Below are 25,993 nucleotides of genomic sequence, written 5' to 3'. Positions count from 1 at the left end.
AAAAGGAAGAAGACAACAGAAACAGAACCACAGGTAGTCAAGATATTGCAATTAGCAGGACACCTGGGTGTCTCAGTTGATTAAGTGTCCAACTCTTGATTTCAGCTCAGGTCATGATCTCACAGTTCATGAGATTGAGGCCCATGTCGGGCTGTACATTCCACAGCACAGAGCCCGTTTGAGATTCTCTCTGGCCCCTTCCCTGCTCGTGCTCGCTCACTCGCTCACTCTCTTAAAATAAATAAACCTAAAAAATATGTATTGCAGTTAGCTAGCTAGCAAAAATGTCAACATAAATATAATGATATTTTAAAACAAAAAACGAAGAAAGTAAAAAGATGGAAATATGAAAAATAGATGAGAAAACAGAAGGTAAGATGGGAAAGTTTAGTACAGAAATTAATCTATAGCAAAGAATCAAATGAAAACTTTGAAACTGAAAATAGAATATCCAAAATTAAGAATTCGTTATATGGGTTAAATTGAAATTAGACAAAGTAAAAGGCAGAATTAGTGAAATGGAAGATGCTCAACATGAAAATAAGCACAGAGACAAAATATAGAAAAGCATACTAGAGATTGTAGGGTATAATAAGGGGGTCTAATATATATGTAATTGAAGAACATAAACAGGTGGGTAAAAGAGGGGGGCCTGCTGGCTCAGTTAAGCTTCTGACTCTTGATTTCAGTTCAGGTCATGATCTCATGGTTTCATGAGTTCAAGCCCCACATCAGACTCCATGCTGTTAGGGCAGTGCCTGCTTGGGATTCCCTGTCTCCCTCTCTCTCTGCCCCTCTCCCATTCTCTCTCTCTTGCAAAACAAATAAACTTAAAAAATAATAATAAAACAGATGGATAAAAGAGAAAGTTTTCAAAAAGACAGTAAATATACACCCAACATATTACTCAATTACAACATATGTAAATAAACCACCTACTCAGTTAAAAGGATTTTCACACTATAAGAAATAAAGCTATAGCTATGTGTTGTGTGCAAGACACAGACCTTAAATATAAGGACACAGAAAGGTTAAAAGTAAAAAAAAAAAAAAAAAAAAAAAGAGGGAGGCAAGGTAGATATTCCATGCAAATAAATATTAACCAAAAGATAAAGGGAATGTTTTCATATTTATTAAGGAATACAGTTACACCTCAAAGACACTACAGGCTCAGTTTCCGGACCACCACAATAAAATAAAATAAAATAAAGAGACTCAAAGCTAAGTTTTTGGTTTCCCAGTGCATATGAAAAATAGGTTTACACTACAATGCAGTCTGTTAAATGTGTGACAGCGTCATACCTTAAATAAATGTGCATACCTTAATTTAAAAAATATGGTTGGGGCACCTGGGTGGCTCAGTCGGTGAAGTGTCCGACTTCAGCTCAGGTCATGAGCTCACGGTCTGTGAGTTCAAGCCCCGCGTCGGGCCCTGTGCTGACAGCTTGGAGCCTGGAGCCTGCTTCGGATTCGGTGTCTCCCTCTCTCTCTGCCCCTCCCCTGCTCATGCTCTGACTCTCTCTCTCTCAAAAACAAATAAAAACGTTAAAAAAAATTATTTTTGAATATTGTTAAAAATGTTAATGATCATCTGGGGTTTCAGCCATTTATAACACCATAACAAATATAATAATAATGAAAAGTTTGAAATATTGCAAGAATTGACAAAATGTGACACAGATATGAAGTGAGCAAATGCTTTTAGGAAAATGGCGCCAATACGCTTGCCTAACACAGGGTTGCCGCAAACCTTCGATTTATAAAACTCACAGTATCTGCAAAGTGCAATAAAGCAGGTTGTGCCCGTAAATCCACAAGAGAGAGATTACAATTCTGTATCTGTATGCCCCCAATAACACAGCTTCAAAACCTGGAAGGTATAATTAATGAGTCTCTATTATATTTAAAATTCTATGGGGCTCCTGGGTGGCGCAGTCGGTTAAGCGTCCGACTTCAGCCAGGTCACGATCTCGCGGTCCGTGAGTTCGAGCCCCGCGTCGGGCTCTGGGCTGATGGCTCAGAGCCTGGAGCGTGTTTCCGATTCTGTGTCTCCCTCTCTCTCGGCCCCTCCCCCGTTCATGTTCTGTCTCTTTCTGTCCCAAAAATAAATAAACGTTGAAAAAAAAAATTTTTTTTTAAATAAAAAAATAAAATAAAATTCTACCAGGAATCCCTCTGGTGAAAATTTAAGTATTAGTTTCTCTGCTTCCACTCAAGATGTTTAAAACACCAAAATGGTTAGTATTTTACAGCAATCCCACTGATGCATCTTTCTGTAGTGAAAGGGAGGCCTCTAGAGTCTCACCTCTGTGTTTTATGAAATAAACCAAGAAGAGTCCCTTGCATGACCCACCTTGAGGTGGAGGAAGGGGTGAGAGGAAAGAACTCAGAGGGCTATCAGTAGAGAAGTAGAAAACAGAGTAAGACCTAGTGATCATTCCTTGCTCTATTTATACGTTGTATAAGTATTCATTATCAAGGAATGACAAAATTGTTGTCTATTAACTACATTCTATTTTTGTGACCCAGGAAATGAGAACAGAATGACAGAGAGGCAACAACTTATTCATGATCAATAACTCATTATTCACAAAGCTAACACCAGATGACAGGCAGAGCCGCCACAAAGCACCGGAAAGACAGAAGAGGAACACAGCAATAACTAGCTTTAGTAATTTGCTTCAGAAGATCTGATGCAGGATGTGTCTGTTTTCTGGCTTCCTAGTTAATGTGATCCACCCACACAGAAAACACAGACAAACAAAAACCAGCGGAGAAGTGCCCCTGGCTGTCAGGAATCCTTCTGTGGGTTCTGAACCAAATGTCTTTGGGCCAGAGTTTTAAAACGGCTGTTCTCACTTCAAAACAAAACGAGCTTTCTCAACAAAACAGAAAAAGCACAGATTCGCACAGTGAGGAAGGTAGCGGGATAATCTTCTGTATCTTCCTCTCCAAAGTTTCACCTCTTTGTTCTTTGGAAGAATAATGACTATCAATTAGCCGGGAATTTTACAAACGTAGGAGGACAATACCCGAAAACACAGCCGACCGTTTTGAAAGAAGGAGAAAAATAAAGGACCCCTAACGTTTATTCCAACTGCAAAAGAGAAAAACACTCTTGTCGCCTCCAGCTGTGAGCACAACTGTCTTTCTCCCAAGGTAACAAACGTGGTGCAGGTAAGAAAATGGGAACCCTGGTCTGCTCGCTCCCCCGGCTCTGAAACCACCACACCAGAGAGCTGCTCACATCTCATGCTCCCGATATCTGCGTAGGACACGGGCCTGCTTTCTCTTTAAGCGGCCTGTACAAAACAGGAATGTGAAGACCTCCTGAAATGTACGGTGGGGTAATGGGGGTGGGGGTGGGGAGGGCGAGACCCTCCTCAAGTCCTTAGTCCCGTGGTCCACGGTTTGAAGACCGTGACCTTGTTCCTTCCCACAGAATCTTGAGTTCTCAGCAGTTTCAGACTACAGGTTTGAATCTCAGGAATCTGATCTTATCTACATAACGTGGCTACAACCGGGTTCTAAGTTTTGAAAGGAACATATTGTTGCTCTCTGCCCTCAGGGGTACAGTCAGGGCTCCAAAGCCCATTACGTGCTTACAGGAGGGAGGAGGAAAAGGCAGAGGAGGGAAGGCAGGAGGGAAGGCAGGAGAGAAGGCAGGAGGGAAGGCAGGAGGGAAGGACCTCGTCGTCAAAACCTTCGTGTTTGCTACAGTATTCGGATGAGGTCCGGAATGCCCAGACAAGGGCCTTGGGAGCCTTAGAAAGTCTCACGGCCTTTTGGCAACTGCCGCTGCTCGCCTTGCGACCTCTCTGCTCTTTTGTCCTGAACAGTCCCAGCTCTTCACAAACAAGTCATCCAAGCAAAGAAACTCCTTTGGGATCAGGCCTGGCCCCCTGCTGGGGCCACTCCAGGACAAAGGCCGGCAGAGGGATCACTCAATGCCAATACGCTGCCAAGCGCCAAAACAAAGGCACTCCTAAGGATATCGAACCGAAAACCCTCCCCCGGGTCACAGGCAAGGACCTGCTGAGCATTTCGCTCCACTTCTGCAGAGACAGTAAGACTGAATCACATCTGTGCGTCATGCAGGGCTCCGGTGATTTAAAGCCAAGGAGGTACTAGTGACAGGAGTCTCTGAGACTGACCCCCAAACGAAAAGGGAGAACAGCTCTCAGGGGCCTAATTAAGTAGAACTTAGTAACTCAGAGTAAGTTAGGGGCGTTCTTAGCTGTCAGGCAACAGAAATTCAGGTTAAAAGCAGGAGGAAGAGAATGTTAATCACCTATCCGATATACACTTCTCCCTTACTCCTGCACTAAAACAACCCTGATTTTGTGGAAAGCATCAATAACTCCATCTAAAAATCTATTCCAGGCACACCTGGGGGGCTCCGTTAGTTAAGTGCGTGACTCTTGGTTTCGGCTCAGGTCACGATCTCACGGTTCATGACTTGGAGCCCACATCGGGCTCTGTGCTGGAGGTGAGGAGCTTGCTTGGGATTCTCTCTCCCTCTCTCTCTGCCTCTTCTCCCACCCTCCAAATAAATAAACTTAGAAAAAAAAATAAAAATCTTTTCCAACCTCCCTTGCATCTAGGGTGGTCATGTGACATAGTTCTGGCCACTCAGATGAAAGCACGCGACACTTTGTAGGGGGTGGGAAAGTTCTTTAAAAACGAGAGTAACTAGGAGGCTGTTTATGCCACACCTTCCCCTCTCTGCTGTTTAGAATGCAGGTCTGATGCCAGGAGGGGCAGGAGCCACCTCAGGACCACAGGACAAAGAGACAGACTCTAAGGATAGTAGAGCAGAAAGGCAAACGGAGCCAAGGACATGGGGAAACCAGGGAACAAGTGCATGAATTCCGGAATCTTCCTCTGGGCTAGATGTTGTGTATGGAGTTAGGGAGAAGTAAAGCTCATCTGGTGAAGCCACGTTAAGCTAGGCTTTCCTGTAACACAAAGCCAGTCATATTCCTAACCTCTAGGAAGACTGATCCAATTCAACACTGATGGGCCATGGTTCTAAGATATCATGCCATTTGTATTTGGAGATTGAAAGAGATTAAGAGAAAGAAATAACTTTGCCAAAGGTTCACTTGGGTGACCCCAATCTTTTCCAGCTGCATTATTTTGTACAAGATTATGGCACTTACTACAATAGCAGAAACACACTGATTATCAACGCACGTTCCTTTTGATTCCTAATCTCTGAATGAGAAGGAAAGTCAGCAGTGTGTTTGGGAAGGAAATGAGCATCACCGAACCCCTGACTCGATGTCATGTTGATTACAAATTGTACAAGGTTAAGTTTCTTTCAAATAAAACATGACAAAACCTATACATATCACCTGACTATTCCATTCTCTCAAGTTCATGCTCTCACCTTAGTGCAGATTTTGGTTTAGGGTAATTAATGATTTAAATTTAGTGGGGAAAAATACAAAAGCAAGAGACAGGGTGACAAGAAGTTCATTTTCATAGAATTAATTTTATTATAAAATAAAATTAAATTAAACAAAATTAAAATAAAATAAAATAAAATAAAATAAAATAAAATGCAGGAAGACAAAGCCTACTTTACCTGGTCATCTTTCACAGCTGATGGCGGGAAAATCGTCAATGGCCTTGTCTCTTAAGAGAAAGCTCAGTCTACAGCAAGATTCATACCTACCTATAATTAGCACAAAGAGCAGGCCTTTGATATCTTAGTTGAGGATGACAGCATGAGGGCCTCAAACTGTGTGTCTTCATACATTCAAATGGCAGTGTAGACAATGTTGTCTATATCACGTCAACTCCAGAGAGAACACAAGCACAATAATCCTTAACCAATAACACAGGGGCGGTTAACCACTGATCACCACTCTAATCAATGGTGGGTCCCACCCTGTGTATCACTTTTCCAGGTCTACGCATAGTCAATAACTCGCTCCTCTGGCTTTATTTGCACCATGGTGTGCACAAGATTGGATTCGGAATACCGTCCCTTTCTCCTGGGCCCTTCTGAAGGAGCCTACCTCAGGCCAACGAAGATAAAATGAAGAGAAATAGAAAGGGACTAATTTGGGTCTACAATGGCCCAATTCCCAGTTTTCAATCGTACATTCACAAAGCACTGTGCTTTTAAAAGATGGGGCACCTGGGTGGCTCAATTGGTTAAGCGACCGACTTTGGCTCAAGTCATGATCTCATGGCTTGTGAGTTCAAGCCCCACGTTGGGCTCTGTGCTGACAGCTCAGAGCCTAGACACTGCTTCAGATTCTGTCTCCGTCTCCCTCTGTCCATCCCCCACTTGCACATTCTCTCTCTCTCTCTCTCTCTCTCTCTCTTTCTCTCTCTCTCTCTCCCACATATAAATAAACCTTAAGAAAATTTTTTTCTTAAAGGTGATGTGTGTTCTCTAAATCAAAGGAACATCAGTTTGTGAAACTCCATGTCTGAGTGTAGAACTCACAACAAGAACGTCAACCTTGAATAATCAACAGGAACCATCATCACTCACAGTAGGTCACCCAAAGCAGCCATCCTCCCAAAGAAACAAGCACAGAGAGCCCACTTCAACACTCAACACTCAGTCTTTCGCACATCTCTTCAGTCACACAGTTCCATACCGTGGGCTAACTGGGAAACTCTGGCTTGAGCACAGCTCTTAACCACAGACACTTGGAAAAAGATTATCTCTCTCTATGAAAAAAGAAAGTCACCAACGCCCCCAATCCACTCTAAGGTTCAAAAACAATGCACACATTCATCCACAAAGTATGAGAAACAGGTCACTGACCTCAATACCTGAAAGCCCATTCACCTGGAAGTTCCACACGTGAGAATCTCTCTCCAGAAGCAAAATATTATTGTGGTTGAAGGAAAGAAAGAGCCGAAGCTCCAGTCTTCCCAAGGGAGGCAATTTAACTTGGTTTTAGCCTTCTGACGTTGTTGCTTATTTTAACTGTTTGCTCTCGAGGCGTTTTTTCTATCGAAGGATACACTGGCACGAACTTCAGAGCCCTTCGTGTACACCCTGCACTACCTCTGATAAACTCGGAATACATCAGCGGTATTTCACTCACACGCACACATTTCAGACTTGGGAACAGAGCTTGCTGTTCAAACCTGTGCTCGCATTTCACAGCGTGGGGAGCAGTTACCCTAAGAGTGGGCGACCCCAACCTGGCATGGCTATCTATTACTGCTCTGTCATGCTAGAAAGCAAAGAAAGGGAGGAAGAAGGAGAGAGAAGGGAAAGAAGAGGGAAAAGAGACAGGGGAACAGAGAAGGAGAAGAAAGGAAGTAAAAGATCGCCTAAAATTCCCTAGGAGGGCAGCACGGGTGACACTTACTGATTGAACAGGATCCTGGAGCGCACGATGAACTTGAAGATGTACTCCAAGGCCTTCATAGCTTTGTACAGCTGGTCATTTATTCCCGGCTTTTCCGCATTGTCCACATAGTTTCTTAAAACTTTTGTCAGCTTCCTATTCGTAATAGAATCACCAATCAATTAACGCGTTCAGAAAATTACAACACCTCAATTCCTAATTGGGACAGAAACACATAAGTGGGCCATTCTTCTTTTGGTTCACACTTATCCGTAGATGCCTATTTATAAAATGCATTCAAAACAGATTAAAAGTGAGCCATAAAATAACACTCAGAGGAGCGAGATCTGAACAAAAACCAGCCTTTTTTTCCTAAGTTTTAGAGGTTTTTCTAAGCATTAAATGTATTATGTAACTTAATCTTCACAAAAGCCCAATAAGGCAAGTATTATTTTAGGGTATAATAATAATAATTGGGTATAATAGCAGGTATATTACCCTTAACATATAAGTGAAGAAGCCCAGACTTAGATAGATACACTCGCTTCCCCAATGCTAAATAAAATTGAAGAGGTTTTCTTCATAGCCACATATGTTTTTGTAATGCTTTTTGTAATGTTTCTTTTTTTAACACGGAGCATGCATTTATTTTCAAATGATAGAGGCAGTCGTGGCAACGGTGAATTTTTAATTCTGCCCCCAACTTCTACATTTTCTACTACTACTGGCCCATAAACTAATAATCACTGCTCACTGATCAGAAGGCTGACCCTGAAGCAATGCTGCTGAATCATAAAAGAACAGCTAGCTTAACTTCAACGTGGTTTCTGGTTTTGGTGTATTGGGCTGCACTATAATTCAAAAACTAGCCACAAATGTGCAGTCTGTCCAATAACCATCGGCCAAACTTCTATGAGCCCCAACTTCCCATGTCATCAACAAGAATTCACTGTGACTTGTTACATACTCATTATGCTCATAAAGATAACCTGGTAGGGCACGGCCAGCATTTCCAGCTAAGTTGTGAGCCCGTACGCACCCAGACTGTTAGTCGAGATTATTTTAAGATACCCGTAAGAGCAACTGTAACTTGCATTAAGGATGACCTCAGAATAGCCCTAGGAGTAACCACTGTCCTGATAAACCACAATAAAAAGCCTTCAAGGGGCGCCCGGGTAGCTCAGTCGATTAAGTGGCCGATTTCGGCTCAGATCGTGATCTCATGGTTCGTGGATTCGAGCCCTGCATCAGCCTCTGCTGTCAGCACAGAGCCTTATTCACTTCCTCTCTCTCCCTCTCTCTCTGTCCCTCCCCACTCTTGCTCACGCTCTCTCTCTCTCTCTCTCTCTCAAAAATAAACATTTAAGGAGCGGGGAGGGGGAAGCTTTCTGGGTGACCAAGCAGATGGGAAGTCATTTCTAAGTCTCATCAGGTTGCAGAACCCTAGTAAAGAAACTTGAGAGTTTCTTCACTCTCCAAGTAGGAGAGGGGCACCCGAGCAAGGTGTTAGGAAGAATCTGGGCCGGAGAGGTCCTCTCCCCAGGGGCTCCCTGGCTCCCACGGTGGGAGGGTAGCTCACCACACGTGTCTTCCGGTGGCCCTCGAGGCACAGCAGAAGACATCTAGGGTCCTGCCAGAAAATCCGTTTCACCTGATTTAACTTACTTTTTCAAGCTTATTGGCCAGATTACCTTTTCTTATTAAACCCATTGATACCTCAAGAAATAGAAATAGAAATTCCACAGAACACATTTTGGGAATGTTCCCAACAGATAATTAATTAATTAATGGAGTGATCTGCAAAAAGAAAGACCCAGAACCAGAAAGTAAATGAGGAAGGATGTCAAAAGAGCCACATCCGCATGAGCGAGGCCATCTGTAACGGCACAAAGACAGAGCCCCCTTGGCACTCGCTGAGAGGCGCAGACCAAACGCAGCATCCGCTGAGCAGAGGCAAGCCCTGGACCAGCTCCGGGAAAAGTAGCTCTGCGGCCAGAAAGAAGTTCTGCTAGTTTCCCGGAGGACCAGTCCGCCCTCATCGCCTACCCCACCAGCATCACCGGTGACTCTGCGGGGCTCCCGCAGCCAGACCACGCCCGCGGTGGAGGTGGGGCACTGAGAGGTCCTCTGCTGCAGTCACCTTTCGTTTCTTGTCTTGGGGTTCTTTGCGGAGAGGGCTGAAGATCTCCACGTCACCGAAGGGAAGAGGTAAAGGAACTGTCTGGGAGAGAGTCTAAGCTCCACCTGTGCCTGCCCAGGCTTCTGGAGGGGCAGTGGCTGGGAGACCCTCCATGAGGATACCCAGTGCCAGAATTTCCCCTGGCCCAGAGACCATTAACGCAGAGACGACTTTCCATGATTTGGCTAGAACTGCGTGAATCACAGTTACCTCCTTTGGCATTTCAAGGCTTAAATTCTCAAATTCGAACCAAGAAACCACTTGGGATTGCTTCTTTACCAAAACATGGCAAGAGGGGCGCCTGGGTGGCTCAGTCGGTTAAGCGACTAACTTCGGCTCCCGGTCCGTGGGTTCGAGCCCCACGTTGGACTCTGTGCTGACAGCTCAGAGCCTGGAGCCTGCATCGGAATCTGTGACTCCCTCTCTCTCTGCCCCTCCCCCGCTCACACTCTCTGTCTCTCAAAAAATAAATAAACGCTTAAAAATCAAAAAACAAAACATAAGAACACTTATTTTCCAAAATGAATCTGCTTTTCAGCATATTACAGGGGCTGGATGGGAGGATACCGATTCTCAACTCCGTCCCATCATCTCTTAAAGATAAAATGGTACTTCTGTTTCTCCAAAGACTCCCTGACTTTCACTTGGCCTCCTATGGCAAAGGCACAGAATGGGCGATGCCAACAGAAGATCTGGAACACAGCGTGGCAAGCTCACTCACTGAGCTGATTTCCTGAAATTCCAATACAAAAGCTAATCCGAGAAGAGCCGTTTGGTCCTAATTCCACAAAGAAGCAGGAGTGTGAACGTGACGCGTAGGGAGATCCTGCCCGATGAGGAGCAGCTCATAGGCCACTTCCGCAAACCCTGCTTCGTCCGCCCTAGCAAGATGGCCCCGCTCGGTCAGCCCTCCTCAGTCTGAAAGGGACTGCCCAAAGCACAAAATGGACGTCTCCACTAAGAGAACAAACCGTCTGAAACATTTATCAGCAAGCACAAAGGACGTGTCACAGCTGGTTCTGTGTACGTGAGGATGTGGCAGCTCTCTGCCCACTTGGGGCTCTGCCCACCGCCTTGCAATAGACATGCACTCACGGCAGACATGAAAGGGCCAAGGGACAGAATGACTGACGTCATACAAAGAGCCAGCATCAGACCTCTGGCCTTGTGTTCATGGCTGCATGCAGGCAAGGAAACAGATATGCTCCAGACACACGAGAGCTTTGACTGAAGTTATTGGCACTAAAGACGATCATCTCTAGTGATTCTACGGTGGGGAATTTTCTTAAAGAAATTATTTAAATTTTTTTTAATTGCAACTCACACAATTAAAAGTTTAAATAAATGCCAACAAATCCCCTGGTAAGGGAGACAGAGTAACTCCTCAGAAGTATAATAATAATGAAACCTAAATATTGCTTAGTGCTTTCTAAGCACCGAGGATTACTCCAAACATTTAACATGTAATAACTCATTGAAATTCTCAAGAAACCCTAAGACGTGCCTGTTTTACTGATAAGAAAACTGAGGCCCAAAGAGGTTAAGAAATTTAAACTTTCAGCACGCCAGAGTGGCTCAGTAGGTTAAGCGTCTGACTCTTGATTTCGGCTCAGGTCATGATCTCGCAGTTTGTGAGCTAGAGCCTGCATCAGGCTCTGCACGGAGGGTGGAGCCTGCTTGGGATTCTCTCTCCCTCTCTCTCCACCCCTCTCTCCCACTCTCTCTCTCTGCCCCTCTCCCCTCCACCCTCTCAAAATAAATAAATAAGCTAGAAAGAAAGAAAGAAAGAAAGAAAGAAAGAAAGAAAGAAAGAAAGAAAGGAAGGAAGGAAGGAAGGAAGGAAGGAAGGAAGGAAGGAAGGAAGGAAGGAAGGGAGAAAGAAAAAGAAAAGAAAGACAGAAGAAAGAAGAAAGAGAAGAAAGAAAAGAAAGAAATGTAAACTTAGAAGTGACAGTGCTGTGGGTTAAGCAGCGTTCCTAGACTGTGCTGGTCAACACCCAGTGAGCCACCTCTCAGGCCGGGATATCACACATTTGCTCTGCCTGCTTACTAGGCACCCAGAGGGGCAGGTATGGGGACATGGCGGGAGGGTTAAGAGCAGCTAGGCTGGCAGTCAGAACCCAAGCCCATTACACCTGAAGCATCTGGAACAAAAAGGAAGGCCCTCTTTAAAGAGCAAAAAGATCTACTGAGAACTGAGTTGTATCCACATTAGACAACCAATCATCTCAAACCAGGAACACATCCATTTATTCATTCGCCAAAAGCTGGTCAGGAAGCCACGGTGAGGCAGGCACTCCACATCCATAGATCAGTTTCATCGAACATAAACTGAAAATTTCAAAGACAAATGGAAGGTATGGAGGAGAACCAGAATTTATTCCAGAACGTTATGGTAATTTATCACGTATCTTCTTTCAACAAGATGTTTAGGTCTGTTATAAGGGAAACAGTAATAAAAATTATCCCAGGAAATTCAGAGTTGGGGGGGGGGGCAGGGGGGAGGGGGATGTACGATCACAGACAAAAGCATATGAAAAAGACACTGAACGATAAACATACAAAAATGAACTCACGTGTAGGCTAATGTTGCACTAAAGTGTTTCTTAATGTAGGTTTCCAGAACAGGATTAAAATGTTGAAATTTTCTATCAGCAATTAGTCCAATGATAAATACCTGTTAAATTCATCAATATTTTCATTAGCAAGATAACGTGAGCCATTCTGGAATCCTCATCTGAATTACCTGCGCTGTGGTGGGAATCAATGAACAAGAACATCTTCGGAAGTTACCTCTTCTTACTCCAGAAATGATATTGGCCTAACTATAACGTTCCGCTGAAAGCTACTCCCCCCGCCTCTCAAACCCAATGCCTTGATGGGATTTACAACTGAAAACACTTCTCAGATCGCTGCCCTCCCCCAGCTTCAAAGGCTGCAGCATGAAAGCCTCCCTAACATCGGAACAGATGGAAAATAGAGGCTCCTTACCAGAGCGTCAAACACTAACGTATCGAAGGTCTCGCTCTCGGAGTTCTCCATCATGATGTTGAAGAGGGCATCCAAGGTGTCCTGGAGGAACTGGAGACACATCAAATCTCAGCAGACCAAGTAAACTCATGCAGCTTTCCTCCAACCTAGAACAGCTACCATCTTCGGCAATACGCAAACACTCATCTCCCGCAGAAGTCACCAAAGAAGCTGTGCGCTCCGGGGACTTTTCCGAGCCACTCAAGGCATAAGACAAAAATCTGAGATGAGTGAACGCACAGCAAAGACAGGGCAGCCTGAGCCAAGCAGAGGAGGCCTGGCAACAGGGTCATGCCTGACAGTCCCCACCCCTTCGGTCTTCTCCACCCCTTTTCCTGGTCTTCACCAGGCTGGCGACAAAGGACTCAACACCAGCTCTGCGAAGACTGGGTCGGCCTCGTCCCGGACTCCGAGTGTAGGAACGGGGCTAGGGAGGGGGCAGAAGTCACCGAGAGACACGCTTCCAGCTGAGAGTAATAAAGGACCTTCAGAGGCCCAGACGCCCAAGGACAGAAGAGGTGTGAGACTCTAAAACTGGGGCGCCAAGAAGCGCGTCTCATTCAAGAGCAACTTGGAAATTCCTTTTATAGCCTACTAGAATTCACCAGGTAAATATCAGAGCATAGAATGGCAAACCACCATCAATTAATTAAGGGAAGAAAAAAAATCGCACGATTCCAAAGTTATGTCACACTGGACATTGTCTTCCAAGCCCATCACCATCCTCCCCCGAGAGAAGCGTCAAACGGACCAGGAAAAGCCATCTTGGAGGTAATGAGTTCCCTGTTTGTGGAGGAGTTCAAGAACAGGCAGTGTGCCACATGACAGAATATTGGCGTAAAAGAGAATAAAATATAGATACATCATCATTAGTCACTAGGGGCATGCAAATCGCACTTGATCTTAGCCAAAAGGCCGAGAAGCGACAGGGACACGCAAATCGAAACCACAGGCAGCTAGCACTGCACACCCACTGAGAATGCTACCATCGAGACATGAGCGATCCTGGAAGTATGGGGCGGGCAATGAAGCGGAGGAAACGGACGCCTCGCACATCACTGGTGGCAACGTACAACAGCACGATGGTTTTGGAAAACGCTTAGACAGCGCCCCCAAGGGTTAAACGTATATTCGCCACGGGAACCTCTTCATTCATAGGCTTGTATCCAAGTGAATGGAACACACCCGTCCACACAAAAACCTGTACACAAATATTCGCAGCAGCTTTCCTCCTAGACATCAAAATGGGGAAACCACCCGAACGTCCACCAGCTGATAACTGAGAGAACAACTGGGGCATAGCCATACGTTGGGATGGTTCTTATTCAGCCATAAAAAGGAATGAAGGGCTCAGTCGGTTAAGCGTCCGACTTCGGCTCAGGTCATGAGCTCGCAGTGTGTGGGTTCGAGCCCTGCGTCGGGCTCTGTGCTGACAGCTCGGAGACTGGAGAATGCTTCAGATGCTCTCTCTCCCCCTCTCTCTGCCCCTCCCCAGCTTGCTCTCTCTGTCTCTCTCAAAATAAGTAAACTTAAAAGAGTGCATCGTATGGTATGTGAATTAGATCTCAATGAAGCTGTTATTAAAAACCAAAGAACAGGGGCACCTGGGTGGCGCAGTCGGTTAAGCGTCCGACTTCAGCCAGGTCACGATCTCGCGGTCCGTGAGTTCAAGCCCCGCGTCAGGCTCTGGACTGATGGCTCAGAGCCTGGAGCCTGTTTCCGATTCTGTGTCTCCCTCTCTCTCTGCCCCTCCCCCGTTCATGCTCTGTCTCTCTCTGTCCCAAAAATAAATAAACGTTGAAAAAAAAAAAATTAAAAAAAAAAAAAAAAAAAAAAACCAAAGAACAGGTGAGACAGCCCCATAGCAAGGGTGTCAGAAGGATGGCTGAATGGGATGTCTGGGCCACATTCTTCCCGGATGGCTCAGCCCATGCATAGAACACACAGAACCACAAGGGCCTTCAGGTCCTCCCAGAGGGTCTCAAATGGGTTGAGCACTCAGGCTGAGGAACCCAACCACTCGGACCTGCTTCCCAAACCAGTGCCTGCCCCACTGCTCCCCCTTACGCTGTGAAACGTTGCAACAGCCCCAAACCCAACACTACACATCTCCCTCAGGAAAGGGGACATCCTCCCAAACCTAGTAAGAGATCTGAGACCCACCAGTGCATAAACCCTCATTATATTCTGCTGTGCTGCCCCCCCCCAACCCCCACACACACCGATTTCATCCCAGGAAGTGGGATGAAATGGCAGGGGAAGCAAACCACCTTGCTGCCCAAGAGGTGTTCTGGTCCAGCCATCAAAGGCTTTACCAACCCCGCAATTATGGAGGAGTCCACATCACCTCATTACTTTAGTATTATTTCCCATCATTTTCAGTTCATAAAATCTTTGCAAAGGTCAAAACTTCACGCCATCTGGTAACAGCCCAATGTTGCTGCCAGTGGACTCACCAGCTTGTGAGTTCACTGTGGCTCGTCTCGGTTCACATAGCGTCCCTGCAATAGCTCTACCCATCCTACCCAGACAAATGACAGGATCAGTGGCACGGAAACATGGCAGCAGAGAGCCGGAGTCTTGTTTTTCTGGCTGTCGAGCCGCAGAGGTACAGGGATACCAGCATCCTGAAGGAAGTCCCTCACATGGAGCCATGAACACGCTTCTTCCAACACCCACCTTCTCTCTAAGACTATCCACTGGAGGCCCCAAGTCACCATTTTCATCTCCCACCAAAATGAGCAGCTGCATCTTTTAGCAAAGAAGCAAACACTGTTCTTAACCCGCCGTTCAATGTCATGTCCCTACTAGCAGTTATGAATGTACACAAGGTGGGGGGCGGCGGGGGGGCGCTGGGATGAATGGAACGAACTCAGTCTATGACGTCCTCAAACAGAGTAAAAGGAGCCCCATGCAGGCTGGGAATCCGTCCAGCCCTGGCTCTCATTAACAGCCGTGTGGGTTGGACACGTCCGTTCACCTCTCCAGGCCTACAGGGTACTCAGGATGTACCGGCAATGGACGGACAGGTCACACACACGGTACCATGGTGCCAGCACACACAGGAAGGACAGGGGGTGGTGAAAACCACTTCCAGGGCTGAACACCAGGATTTGGTACTAGATTAGGTGAGGGGAGTGAAGGACAACAAGACAAGATGGTTCTAGATCATCTCCTTATGTGTAACAATAGGCCAACAGAAACACGGCTAATTCCTGATGTGATACAGGGATTTCAAAAGGCAAAAGCACAAAATTTCATTAACTGTGTGTCTCCTCGAGTTACATTCACTTATTCACCCAGCTTCCATCTGCATCGGGGAAGTTACAAGACCCAGAGAAGTTTCAAATGCAATTAGCATTGTCCAAGCCAGAGGTAGCAGACAAAAACCTAAAAAGATGATTAAAATTGGAAGAGTGGCGAAGATATGTTTCAACGGTTACACAATGAGTTTCAGAAAGTGGTGCAACCAAATTAATTTATAGTGAAGTTAACCACATTGCTGCTTAATTAAGGCCATTTTAAGTAATTAATTTTTACAGAGATAAGGCGGTCTCCTTCTGCAAGCACTTCTCACAGAGGGTGAAGGACTGAGCCAGGGACAGACAGACCCGGCGGCAGAGAGCTCGCTCACAGAACACCACCAGTGGGGACCAGCTGATCGTGTGCAGGCCAAATGGGGCAAACTGAACACGGAAACAGGTTTCCTTACATAAAAGGAAAAGTCACCGGGGCCAAAAAAAGGATAGAAGGCTCTAATATCAGAAGTAATAACAATTCTGATAAAAAAATTATTAAAAAAAAAAAAAAAGAATTATAGATTTGGATGATGAGCCTGGGTGGCTGAGTCTGTTAAGCGTCCTACTTCAGCTCAGGTCATGATCTCATGGTTCATGGGTTCAAGCCCCGCATCAGGCTCTGTGCTGACAGCTCAGAGCCTGGATCCTACTTCGGATTCTGTGTCTCCCTCTCTCTCTGCCCCTCCCCTGCTCACGCTCTCTCTCTCTCAAAAGTAAATAAACATTAAAAAAAAGAAAAGAATTCTAGAATTGGAGCACTCCAAGCATCTCGGATCACCCTAGTCTGACTGTCCTATCTTGCAGATGAAGATTCAAGAGGGCACCTAACATTTCTCCAGAGTTCTGTGGGAGGTTAAGAAATGAGTCCAAGATCACACGGGAAGCAAACAGCCATGACAAGGCTCTCAGTGCTCCGACCTCCTGAACCAGAACCCAAGACTGGGTTGAATCCACAGCCCGTTTCCTTTCCCGTGAAGCCAGACCACCCTACCAACCAGAACCCAAGGTGGAGTCTGTCCACGTGGAGGTGCATGTCAACATCCACCAGAAGCCACTTGACGGAGGGATTCTGACGGAATCGCATGCTACTGAGCAGGCAGTGCGTGGATCCGCCCACACACGGAAGAACACCACACCATGCCACCCCCGGGGTCTGTGTTACCTTCACCACTTCGCCACCATCAACCTTCATCAGCTGCCTCAAGTTCTGCTGCAGCAAGCTGGTGTTGGAACGCCACTTGAGCAGCCCCAGCAGGTCCACTGGAAACAGAGAACGAACGAACATCAGATCTTCGCGGCAAGAACCTGGTCTCCCTTCGTCATGCATCCGGTGAGGTTCTCGATAGAACTTTGAAACAGAGCGATCAACCCTGCTTGGAAACCTCCTCCCGCTAAAAACTTCATTACTTTCTAGAACATACTTGACACCTTGTATGGCTGAATACATGACTTCCGACTACATTTACCATGAAATGATTCCAGGTCGAAGCTTAAAATTGCATTCGGTGTAGCACCTGAGTGGCTCGGTCGGTTAAGAGTCCGACTCTTGATTTCGGCTCAGGTCATGATCTCCTGGTTCATGAGTTTGAGCTCCGTGTCAGGCTCTGTGCTGACAGTGCAGAGCCTGCTTTGGATTCTCCCTCTCCCTCTCTCTCTGCCCCTCCCCGGCTCGTGCGCTCTCTCTTTCTCTCTCTCTCAAAATAAATTAAACTTAAAAAAAAAAATGCATTCGGGAGCTTAAGAAAAAAGGGGTGAACTTTTCAACCTGCAAGAAGGTAGATTCAGACCAGCAGAGGGTCTGGAAGAAAGCTCCTGGCCCATCAAGTGCGGTCCTGAAACACCAAGTGGGTTTTTTCCTATCTGAGAACATGGCTTTTATTTATTTATTTTTTAATTAAATAACATAAAATAAGAAATGCACATTCAGGTACAGAAACTACAAGGTGACAGGAAGCCTGGACCATGGGGCAACCACTGCCCTCATCCTGGCCTGACCTATCATGGCTGTTTGTCTCCTATGGTTGAATTTTATCTGGTTTGTTTTCTCATAGAAAAACCACAGACTGAATGGATGCATTTTTACAGACTAAATGCGGAAGACAATGTCCGGAGATGATTTTGTTTAAGACAGCAAGATGTTCTTTAAGGCACGAAGACAGAATCCAAAGCATCTCTAGGAAAGAACATGTGCCCACACATTCTCCACTTGAAAGTATATTAATATCCCATTACGTGAAAAAAAACACAATTAGCAAAGTGCCTCCAAGTGACTGTTTATGCTCATCGGGAAGAAACTTCAGCTACGCAAAGTATCTCCATTAAAAAAAAAAAAAAAAAAAACCTAGTTCATAATGAAAAGAAAAATACAATTTTGGCAATATAATTTTAGCATTTCAGGGGACATAAGCACTTGCTAAGGACTAAACCACGCAAAAGGCATTCGTGTGATGATCACCAAAACATACATTCTCCTTTATTTGCCCTCCCCCCAAGGACAGCTGATTGGCGGGGGGGGGGGGGGGGGGGGGGGAGCAGGGGGGGGGGAACAGTGACAATGAAGAGGGACGGTACCCAGGAGCACTGGGCAATGAGTAAGCTGTAGGCTCGAATGCCCGCTGGGCCACATCACCACCATATGACCTTGGGCAACTAACCTCACTCAATCTACCTATCTGAAGGATGGGTACGACGTTGCCCAACTGGAAGGCTGGTGCCAGGATTAAATGGTGTGATGTGGAGAAAGTGCTCAGCAAGCTACCCAGCATGAAGACAGACAGCAGTGGCTGTCCATCCACAAGAAGATGAGGAAGTGAAAAATTTTAGCCATTCATGGTGAAAACTAACATGTTTTCATTTGTAAATGAAGGTGGAGTAGGAGAAAGGCCACATCCTGCCCAGACATGCCCTAGGTGCCAGGGTTAAGGGAGATTTCCACCTCATGAGAGTTACCAGTGTTTTTTCAGTGGAAACTAGTTACTTATCTGGATTCCATTCCCGCAAAGTTGGTGGCACTTCCATTGTGAGGGAGGCTTAGGCTGACGTCGGTATTTTAAATCTGAGAAAAGGTACAACCAGCCAGCGTAAGAACACCTCCAAGGAGGGAGAGCGTCTTTTAAGAAAACAGCTTGACCAGCCCCCGCTAGCAGGGTCAGACCAGCGCTCCCTGTCCGAGCCCTCATCCCCGGGAGCCACCGCGGCTTGGCCGTGATCAATTCTGTGTCTGTGACTTCTCTCTAATTACATAGGAAGCTAATTGAGGAGAGGAATCACATCCTCAACTTCCCTTTTTATCCCCCACAGCATCCAGCAATGCTGAGAACAGAGATGTTTAATACAAACCTCGATGAATAATTCAGCCACTGCTTTTCCCTAAGTAACGGAACTTCGCAGGAACAAATCATGGCTGCAGAAAAATGACTCCCCGAATGAGACTCTGGGACTCAGTGCTCAGACGCCAAGTGGGGCAGCTCCGTCTTGCACACCACCTGCCACACCACCATCCCGAAAAGAGGAATCATCGGCTGGTGTGCAGTGAAAGACAAAAGATGCCCCCTTTACTCTCAGTGAGCATCACGTCGGAATCTCCTCGTTGCCCGGCAACCGCTGCTGCCAATAGCAGGGTGCTCGCTCCCTCAGTTCCAGGGAAGGAATTACCCTGTGACTGATGACGGCCGAGGAGTCAGGAGGTGCAAGGAGAGGTCAACATCACCCCCCGGGGAGATGGCTGCCACTTAACCAACACCTTGGAGAGTTCTCATTCACAGTCCCCTTCTCCAGCCACACGTGGGTTATGAAGGATTCCGTGGGGGAGCCTCCCAACCTAACTGCTCTTCGGGACGTTGTTTGGATGGGGAAAACATGTTCAAGTTCCAAATAACAACTTCCAAACGTGCTTCTGGAACGTGACCCAAGCATAAGGCGGTGGCATCCTGTGTAGTGAAAATGACAATACACAGCAGCTCTCATTTTGTTCAGCACGTAATGGAAAGCTGAAGCGTCACATGCATGGGGCAGTGACTCCCCAGAGAGGCTGCCACTGCCCTGAGTTCAAGGAGGCCCTGGGCGGTGTAGCCATCAGACTAGTGAACTACCAGGGTGGTATCCAGAAAGCAACGTCTGACCCGTGGGGGCATCCTTTCCATAACGCGGTCCCAAACCAGCACCTGCCTTGCTGACCATGTGCTCCCTGGGCACTAAACGCACAAGCCCCCCGTGTTTTCTGCAGCCCTCCCCATGCTTACACAGAACCCCGATGCCCAGTTAAGGATTTACAATTGCTCACAGAGATTACTGACTGCCACCGGCTTAGGGCAATGCTTAGGGCAAACCGTGATGATGAAGACATTGGAGAGACGTATCCCAATGGCCCTCATGCATCCCCCACGTTCCCCCGCACAGCTGACTCACGAGCCAAGCAGTGAGGAAGCACCTTCTAAATAGCGCGATACAACGGAGTGGAGAAGGCGGGCCCGGAAACTTGGAACGGGGCCTATACACCCGACTGCCCAGCCCTCTTTCCACTCCAATGCCATGACTTCCAGAGGAGGGGGTTACTCTGTCCCCTTTGATCCTGTCAAGGTCCAAACAGTGACTACCCCTCGGGCAAATCCGAGACTCCTGCCCAGATTTACAGACAATCCCCAGGGACACAATTCAAGATAGCAACAAACATTAATAATCAAAATCCATATTGGGTGGCTACGAGGGCAAATTGGATTTTTCAGCTGAGTTTCAAGAGAGCATAAAGTCACCCTGCACAGCTGTGATATGCTCACATTTGGGGGATGCCATTTTTAAAGGTAGGAAGTATACAGAAGGGACTGCCGCGTCCAGTGTGCTGTAAGAAGTGCCCCTGGCCACACAGCCACGTTGCTGGGGACTCTGCAAGCAGTGGGGACAACTCAAGGCAGCCGGCCGGCCCAGCACAGGCACCACCTGACTCTGCATTTCAGTGTGCTTCATCAGCCGGTGCCTTATCTCACCGCCAGGGGAATTAGAAAGGCCACCAAAACCAACCTTTAAAAATAAAGGTAACTGAGGGAGCCTGAGCCTGGGTGGCTCCGTCGGCTGAGCGTCTGACTTCAGCATAGGTCATGATCTCACGGTTTGTGGGTTCAAGGCCTGCATTGGGCTCCGTGCTGACAGCTCGGAGCCTGGAGCCCGCTTCGGATTCTGTGTCCCCCTCTCTCTCCGCCCCACCACTGCTTGTGCGCGCTCTCTCTCTGCCTTTCAAAAATGAATAAACATAAAAAGAATTTTTTTAATAAAAAAAAGAAAAAGAAAAAGAAAAAGAAAACAGAGGGTGACTCTGTAGCTTAAAAAAGCTAAAGGGGCGCCTGGGTGGCTCAGTCGGTTGAGCATCCAACTTCGGCTCAGGTCATGATTTCACAGTTCGTGAGTTCGAGCCCCGCGTCGGGCTCTGTGCTGATAGCTCAGAGCCTGGAGCCTGCTTCCGATTCTGTGTCTCCCTCTCTCTCGGTCCCTCCCCAGCTCACACTCTGTCTCTGTCTCTCTCAAAAATAAATAAATGTTAAAAAAAAAAATTAAAAAAAAAAAGGTAACTGGTAATTATCTCAGTGAGTAGCTGGGAGACGGGAAGGTACACACAGAGTGGGCACCTCAGACCCTCCAGCTCACATAACCCCCGCCAGGCCCTTTGAGACAGACGTTACACCTGCATATGTGCCTAGATGAGGAAATGAGGTTCAGGCGGTGTCAGAGGCCCCCGTTCAAGGTCACTTGCAGGATTCGCACAGGGCAAGGGCTCAGAGGCAAGTTTTGCTCGGACTCCAAGTCTCGTGTTTTCTTCCCCTTACGCCGTGCTGTGTTCCTTTGGCCAAAAACCTTTCTTTTAAAGCAAGCCCACTGGTTTATCTCTCTTTAAGGTTAATCCTTAGACCAAAACTATAGTGAAGTTTAAAGCGCAATGGATGTCACGCTCCCTGTTAGTCCATGGATGCCCACACCGTCCATCCCGGAGGATGCGTGAATGACCCACCGACAGTGATCCTGCTCCTGCCGAAGCTTCCGCTGCTGAACGGGGAGCACGAGCAGGACTCGGGTGGGGGAGGGAAACCGCGGGGTGACACGGGTCTGTCCCCAAACTCACCGTTCTGGGTAAGTTTCGTGGAACACACCAGTGTTGAGATCTGGAAGGAATCTTTGCTGATGGTGCAGCTTCCAAGACTCTGCATGCTCCTGCCCGTGGCAGAGTGAGCCTTTTCTTCCAGCTCCGCCTTCGTGGAGGGCAGGCTCAGGTACGTCGCAGCATCCTCCAGCTTCTTTGCCTCCGCCTGTGGGTTTAATTACACGCACGTCGAACACGAGTCACAATGGACCGGCACACGCATGTCGAACACGAGTCACAATGGACCGACACCTAATTCTTTCCTATCCCTTGCTATCCTCAATCCTTTTAACCATCATGATATTTGCTCTTTTTCATTTGCTAAACTATCTTAATGATTTCCCTTATTCCTGAAGATTAATTCATGTTAACATTTATCGTACATCATCCTCTCTCATCAGGAACAGCCAAAAGGCTGGTCATCTGCAATGTTCACTTAGATAACGAACTGTAGCCAGAGAGCAGCTTTCTCACAAAGAGAGGAAGTGTCAGCGCAGGCCAGGAAGCCCAGAGATGGGTGAAAGAATACGGCACCAATAAAGTGGAATACCTTGTAGACGATGAGATCATGCTCCCCGTCCCTCAGAGTGGTCCCATCGTATCTCATCAGCTTGACAAATGCTAGTGCGAATATTTTCTCAGATTTATCCTTAGCTGCAAGAGAAACCAATCATCGTCATCAACTGCCGTCATGACAATCTAGCATCGTAAAATGCTGCGAGGCCTACCTTCATGAAAACACTACAAAACCACACGGGATTACAGTAAACACAGACAAAGGGAGAAATGGACGAAGTTAACCAGAGGAAGGCTCCTCACTTGAGCTCAAACTAATCTTGTAAATTCAAAGTTATTGCGACCAAGATCTCACGCGGGACTTTCCTCGGCAAACTTGAAGCCTGATTCCCAAGGTCAAGGGTAGCACGATGATGTTGAAGAAGGCCATGGAGGCAAGCCTGCAATCCTAGCAACCGGGAGTGACCGGGAAATGCTAACAAGGAAGATGGCGTGGCTTAACATCGGGATACTCAGACCAGTGCGAACCACGGGGTCTGGAGACGCGAGGCAGATGACAGTCCAGAAAGGACAGACCGTTCCCTAGGAAAGCTGGCAATCAATATGGAACAAGAGAATAGACTCCTACCCCACAGCATCCCCTAGTATAAATTCAGGTGGGGCGAACACTCTCTTTGGCAAGAAAGCTCCCTCCCCACGTACCTGCGCGTGAGACCCGTTCCCTCACTTCATTCAAATCTCTGCGGACGTACTGCCCACTCCGAGGTGACCAGCCCGTCTAACAGAGTAAATCAGAAACTCGTCACACTCTCCCCTCCCCTGATGCGTTTTTCTTCATAAGTGCTATGGACTGAATTGTGTGCCCCCCCCACCCCAGTCTGGGGCTAGAGCCCTAACCCTCCACCACGTGACTACAGTGGAGCTGTGTCCCGGAGGCAGGTGCTTGAGGCTAGTGAGGTCACTAGGGTGAAGCGCCGATCCTCCGGCACCAGTGCCCGTCAAAAAAGGAGAAAGAGACCCCAGAGCTCTCTTCCTCTGTGTGAGTTCACAACCCTGGAGAGGGTCCTCGCCACAACCCAGGGTGCTGGCACTCTGCTCTCAGACTCCCAGCCTCCAGAACCCCATTCCTATTGTGGAAGCCCCCCAGTCTATTCTGTTACGGCTGCTGGAGCAAAGCGAGATAACAGTCCTCATCCCTGTCGGAGCTCCAGCCGTGTGTACGTGTGTGTGTGTGTGGGTGTGTGAGCTGTCGTTCAGCCTTCGTTTCATATGCTGGCCTTTGGAAGGCAAGCGACGCTGCGTCCGCATCACTGCTATCTCCGCAGCACCGAGCAGTGGTGCCTGCCACCTATCAGGTACTCGGTCCCCATCCGTTGTACTTGGAGAGGTGACAACGAACTGGTTCTCTCACTCGATGACAGTGACGTGGGACAGGGTAATGGTGGGAACAGTCCCGATGGGCTGGGTGGTTGGAAGAGGTCTCTGAGAAGAGGGACAACACGTGAGCCAAGACGTAAACCTTCCGGAATAGACGTGGCCAAATGCAGAGTCCCCAAGTGGGCCCAGGCTTGGCCATTTTGGGGACAGAAAGCCAGGGGACCGGTGAGTAGTGGGTGGTGAGGGGGGCAGGGGCCAGCGCAGGAGGGACGGATGAGGAGTCTCTGCCGACGAAACAGATTCAGCATGAGTTCTGCAAGATGCCAAGTGAGTACAGCATGGAAAACATTGAGTTTCATGTTTCATTAAAGCTATAATCTTTAAAATTATATATCCCAGATTCTCTTTTTAGAGATGAAAAGACAGAGGTCAACGAAGGAAGGAGCGCACATCCACCCCCCTCGAGTCAGGGGCTCAAAATATTTACCCTAAGTCCCCACTGCACGAGACAGCGTGCCTCATTAATCTGTGCAGTCCTGGTGTCCATCGGTTCCTGGCACACAGTAGGTGCTCAATAAATGGTATACCTAATTTGATAAATTGATGAATGACTGACCAACCACACTGAAGAGAGGGAAGAAGGTACAAAATATGGACCCTAGGAATCGAAAAAAAATACAACTTGGTGAATGGGCATCAGGAAACGTAAAATATCTTAATATTCAGGTGAGAAAGAACACATGCTTCTAGCCTTGAGCTGACGCGAAAACAACAAGGCCATGCCTCCATGAAAGCAGCCGGGGTTCAAAGGGACACATGACCACCGCTGTCAGCCCGCGGCTTCCCCGATCCTACTACAAAGCAGCACAAAGGACCAGTGCACACCTTCCGTTAACACGCTACACCTGGACGTCAAGGCCACGGGCTGCACTTATTACGTGCTGTCAGCAGCCATTGTGAGCAGGCAACAAACTTACAGGATGTCAAGGGCACGGGAGGCAGGGCTGCCCCACCCAACCAGGCCCCCCAGGAGCAAGGGGAACTCAGCCCCCAGCCGGCTGGACCCAGAGCTGCACAGCTGCTCACGTTCTGGTAAAACAGGAGCCAGTGCATCTGGAATTTAGCTCTCCCAACCCCCAGGGACGGGTCCCATCCTGAGAAATCCCAGCTCTTGTTTCCTTGGCTTGCCCACGTCCAGGGGAAAAGCGGCTGATAGGTGGCGGGGGAGGGTGGGGAGGGGAGGAATTGTGGCCTCACTTCTTCCTGTCTCTGACCCCGCGTGTCCGAGATCGCGATCGCGGAGGCGACAGGGACCCCCTGGCTGCCGTCACTCTCGTAGCGGACAGCTCAGGACTGCGTCGGCATCACACTCTTGATGCTCAACACGGTTCCAAAACCGCACGAGCCGTGGCGCAGGGAGCCTCATTAATTACGCAAATGTGCGGTGGCGGGTTGGGTGACAGCATCTTGTCTATAATGAGTACTTAAAACTGTCTGGAAAAATAAGGATTTTGAAAATTAAAATGCTGGGCCCTGATGTAATTCATTAACGAGAGAGAACAAGCTCGTTACGAAGGGGGAGCTTACCTCGGAGACAAGCCCTCTATGGATTCCAGAACTGGGTCCTTGCCTTCCAGGGTGCCCCCCTTGTCCCTGTGGCCCGCTCCCATCCTGGCCGATTCACTGATGCGGGGTGCTGAGCCCACGGCTCCCCACACGCCTTGGCTGAGGACAGACCCGCCCTGGGTCCCCCATCCACGCGCCCCGGTCTGTTCACCCTGCACCCCAGCCTACTCCACAATAGTCCCAGGATGATATTCAGAAAGAGGAGAACCTTCTCTGCGATGGGTAGACAGCAGGTGAAAAACTAAGACCAGGTGATGGACGTGGCCTCACCTCACCCCAAGGTGTGGGAGTAGGACACTCAGGCACAGAGACTAAGTTTGAACCAGGGCCGTCCCACTGACTAACTAGGGTGACTTTGGGCCGCCGAGGGGGAGTCCGTGGGCCCCAGTTTCCTCAACCGTAACGGGCAGGGTGATGGCCACAGTGACAGAACACGGGGTTATTGTGAGGACCAGTCGAAACAGTACAGCAAAACTGCTCGTGCCAGGAGCCCAGTAAAGGCACGATGCGTGTT

The 25,993-nt window shown here is 47.6% G+C and overlaps 1 protein-coding gene across 5 annotated transcripts in view; it reads right to left on the bottom strand.

Moving 5' to 3' along the window:
* DOCK1 (dedicator of cytokinesis 1) overlaps positions 1 to 25,993 on the bottom strand; it is a 531,830-nt gene that overhangs the window by 395,770 nt on the left and 110,067 nt on the right. For all 5 annotated transcript variants that reach the window (XR_006701760.1, XM_045439228.1, XM_045439230.1 and 2 more), the window contains exons 17-22: positions 22,511 to 22,614; positions 21,943 to 22,126; positions 16,996 to 17,093; positions 12,496 to 12,585; positions 12,081 to 12,181; positions 7,347 to 7,481 (exon numbers count right to left, since the gene is read on the bottom strand). Coding sequence is in view for 4 of the 5 variants with exons in the window: in XM_045439228.1 (XP_045295184.1) it covers positions 7,347 to 7,481; positions 12,081 to 12,181; positions 12,496 to 12,585; positions 16,996 to 17,093; positions 21,943 to 22,126; positions 22,511 to 22,614 (712 nt within the window). In the remaining variant the exon portion in view is untranslated. The remainder of the gene's footprint in view (positions 1 to 7,346; positions 7,482 to 12,080; positions 12,182 to 12,495; positions 12,586 to 16,995; positions 17,094 to 21,942; positions 22,127 to 22,510; positions 22,615 to 25,993) is intronic.

The sequence above is a fragment of the Leopardus geoffroyi genome, chromosome D2 (assembly GCF_018350155.1).
Source record: "Leopardus geoffroyi isolate Oge1 chromosome D2, O.geoffroyi_Oge1_pat1.0, whole genome shotgun sequence".
Lineage (NCBI taxonomy): Eukaryota > Metazoa > Chordata > Mammalia > Carnivora > Felidae > Leopardus > Leopardus geoffroyi.
The sequence above is the reverse complement of the archived record's forward strand: the minus strand, read 5'-3'. Positions and strand labels throughout refer to the sequence as shown.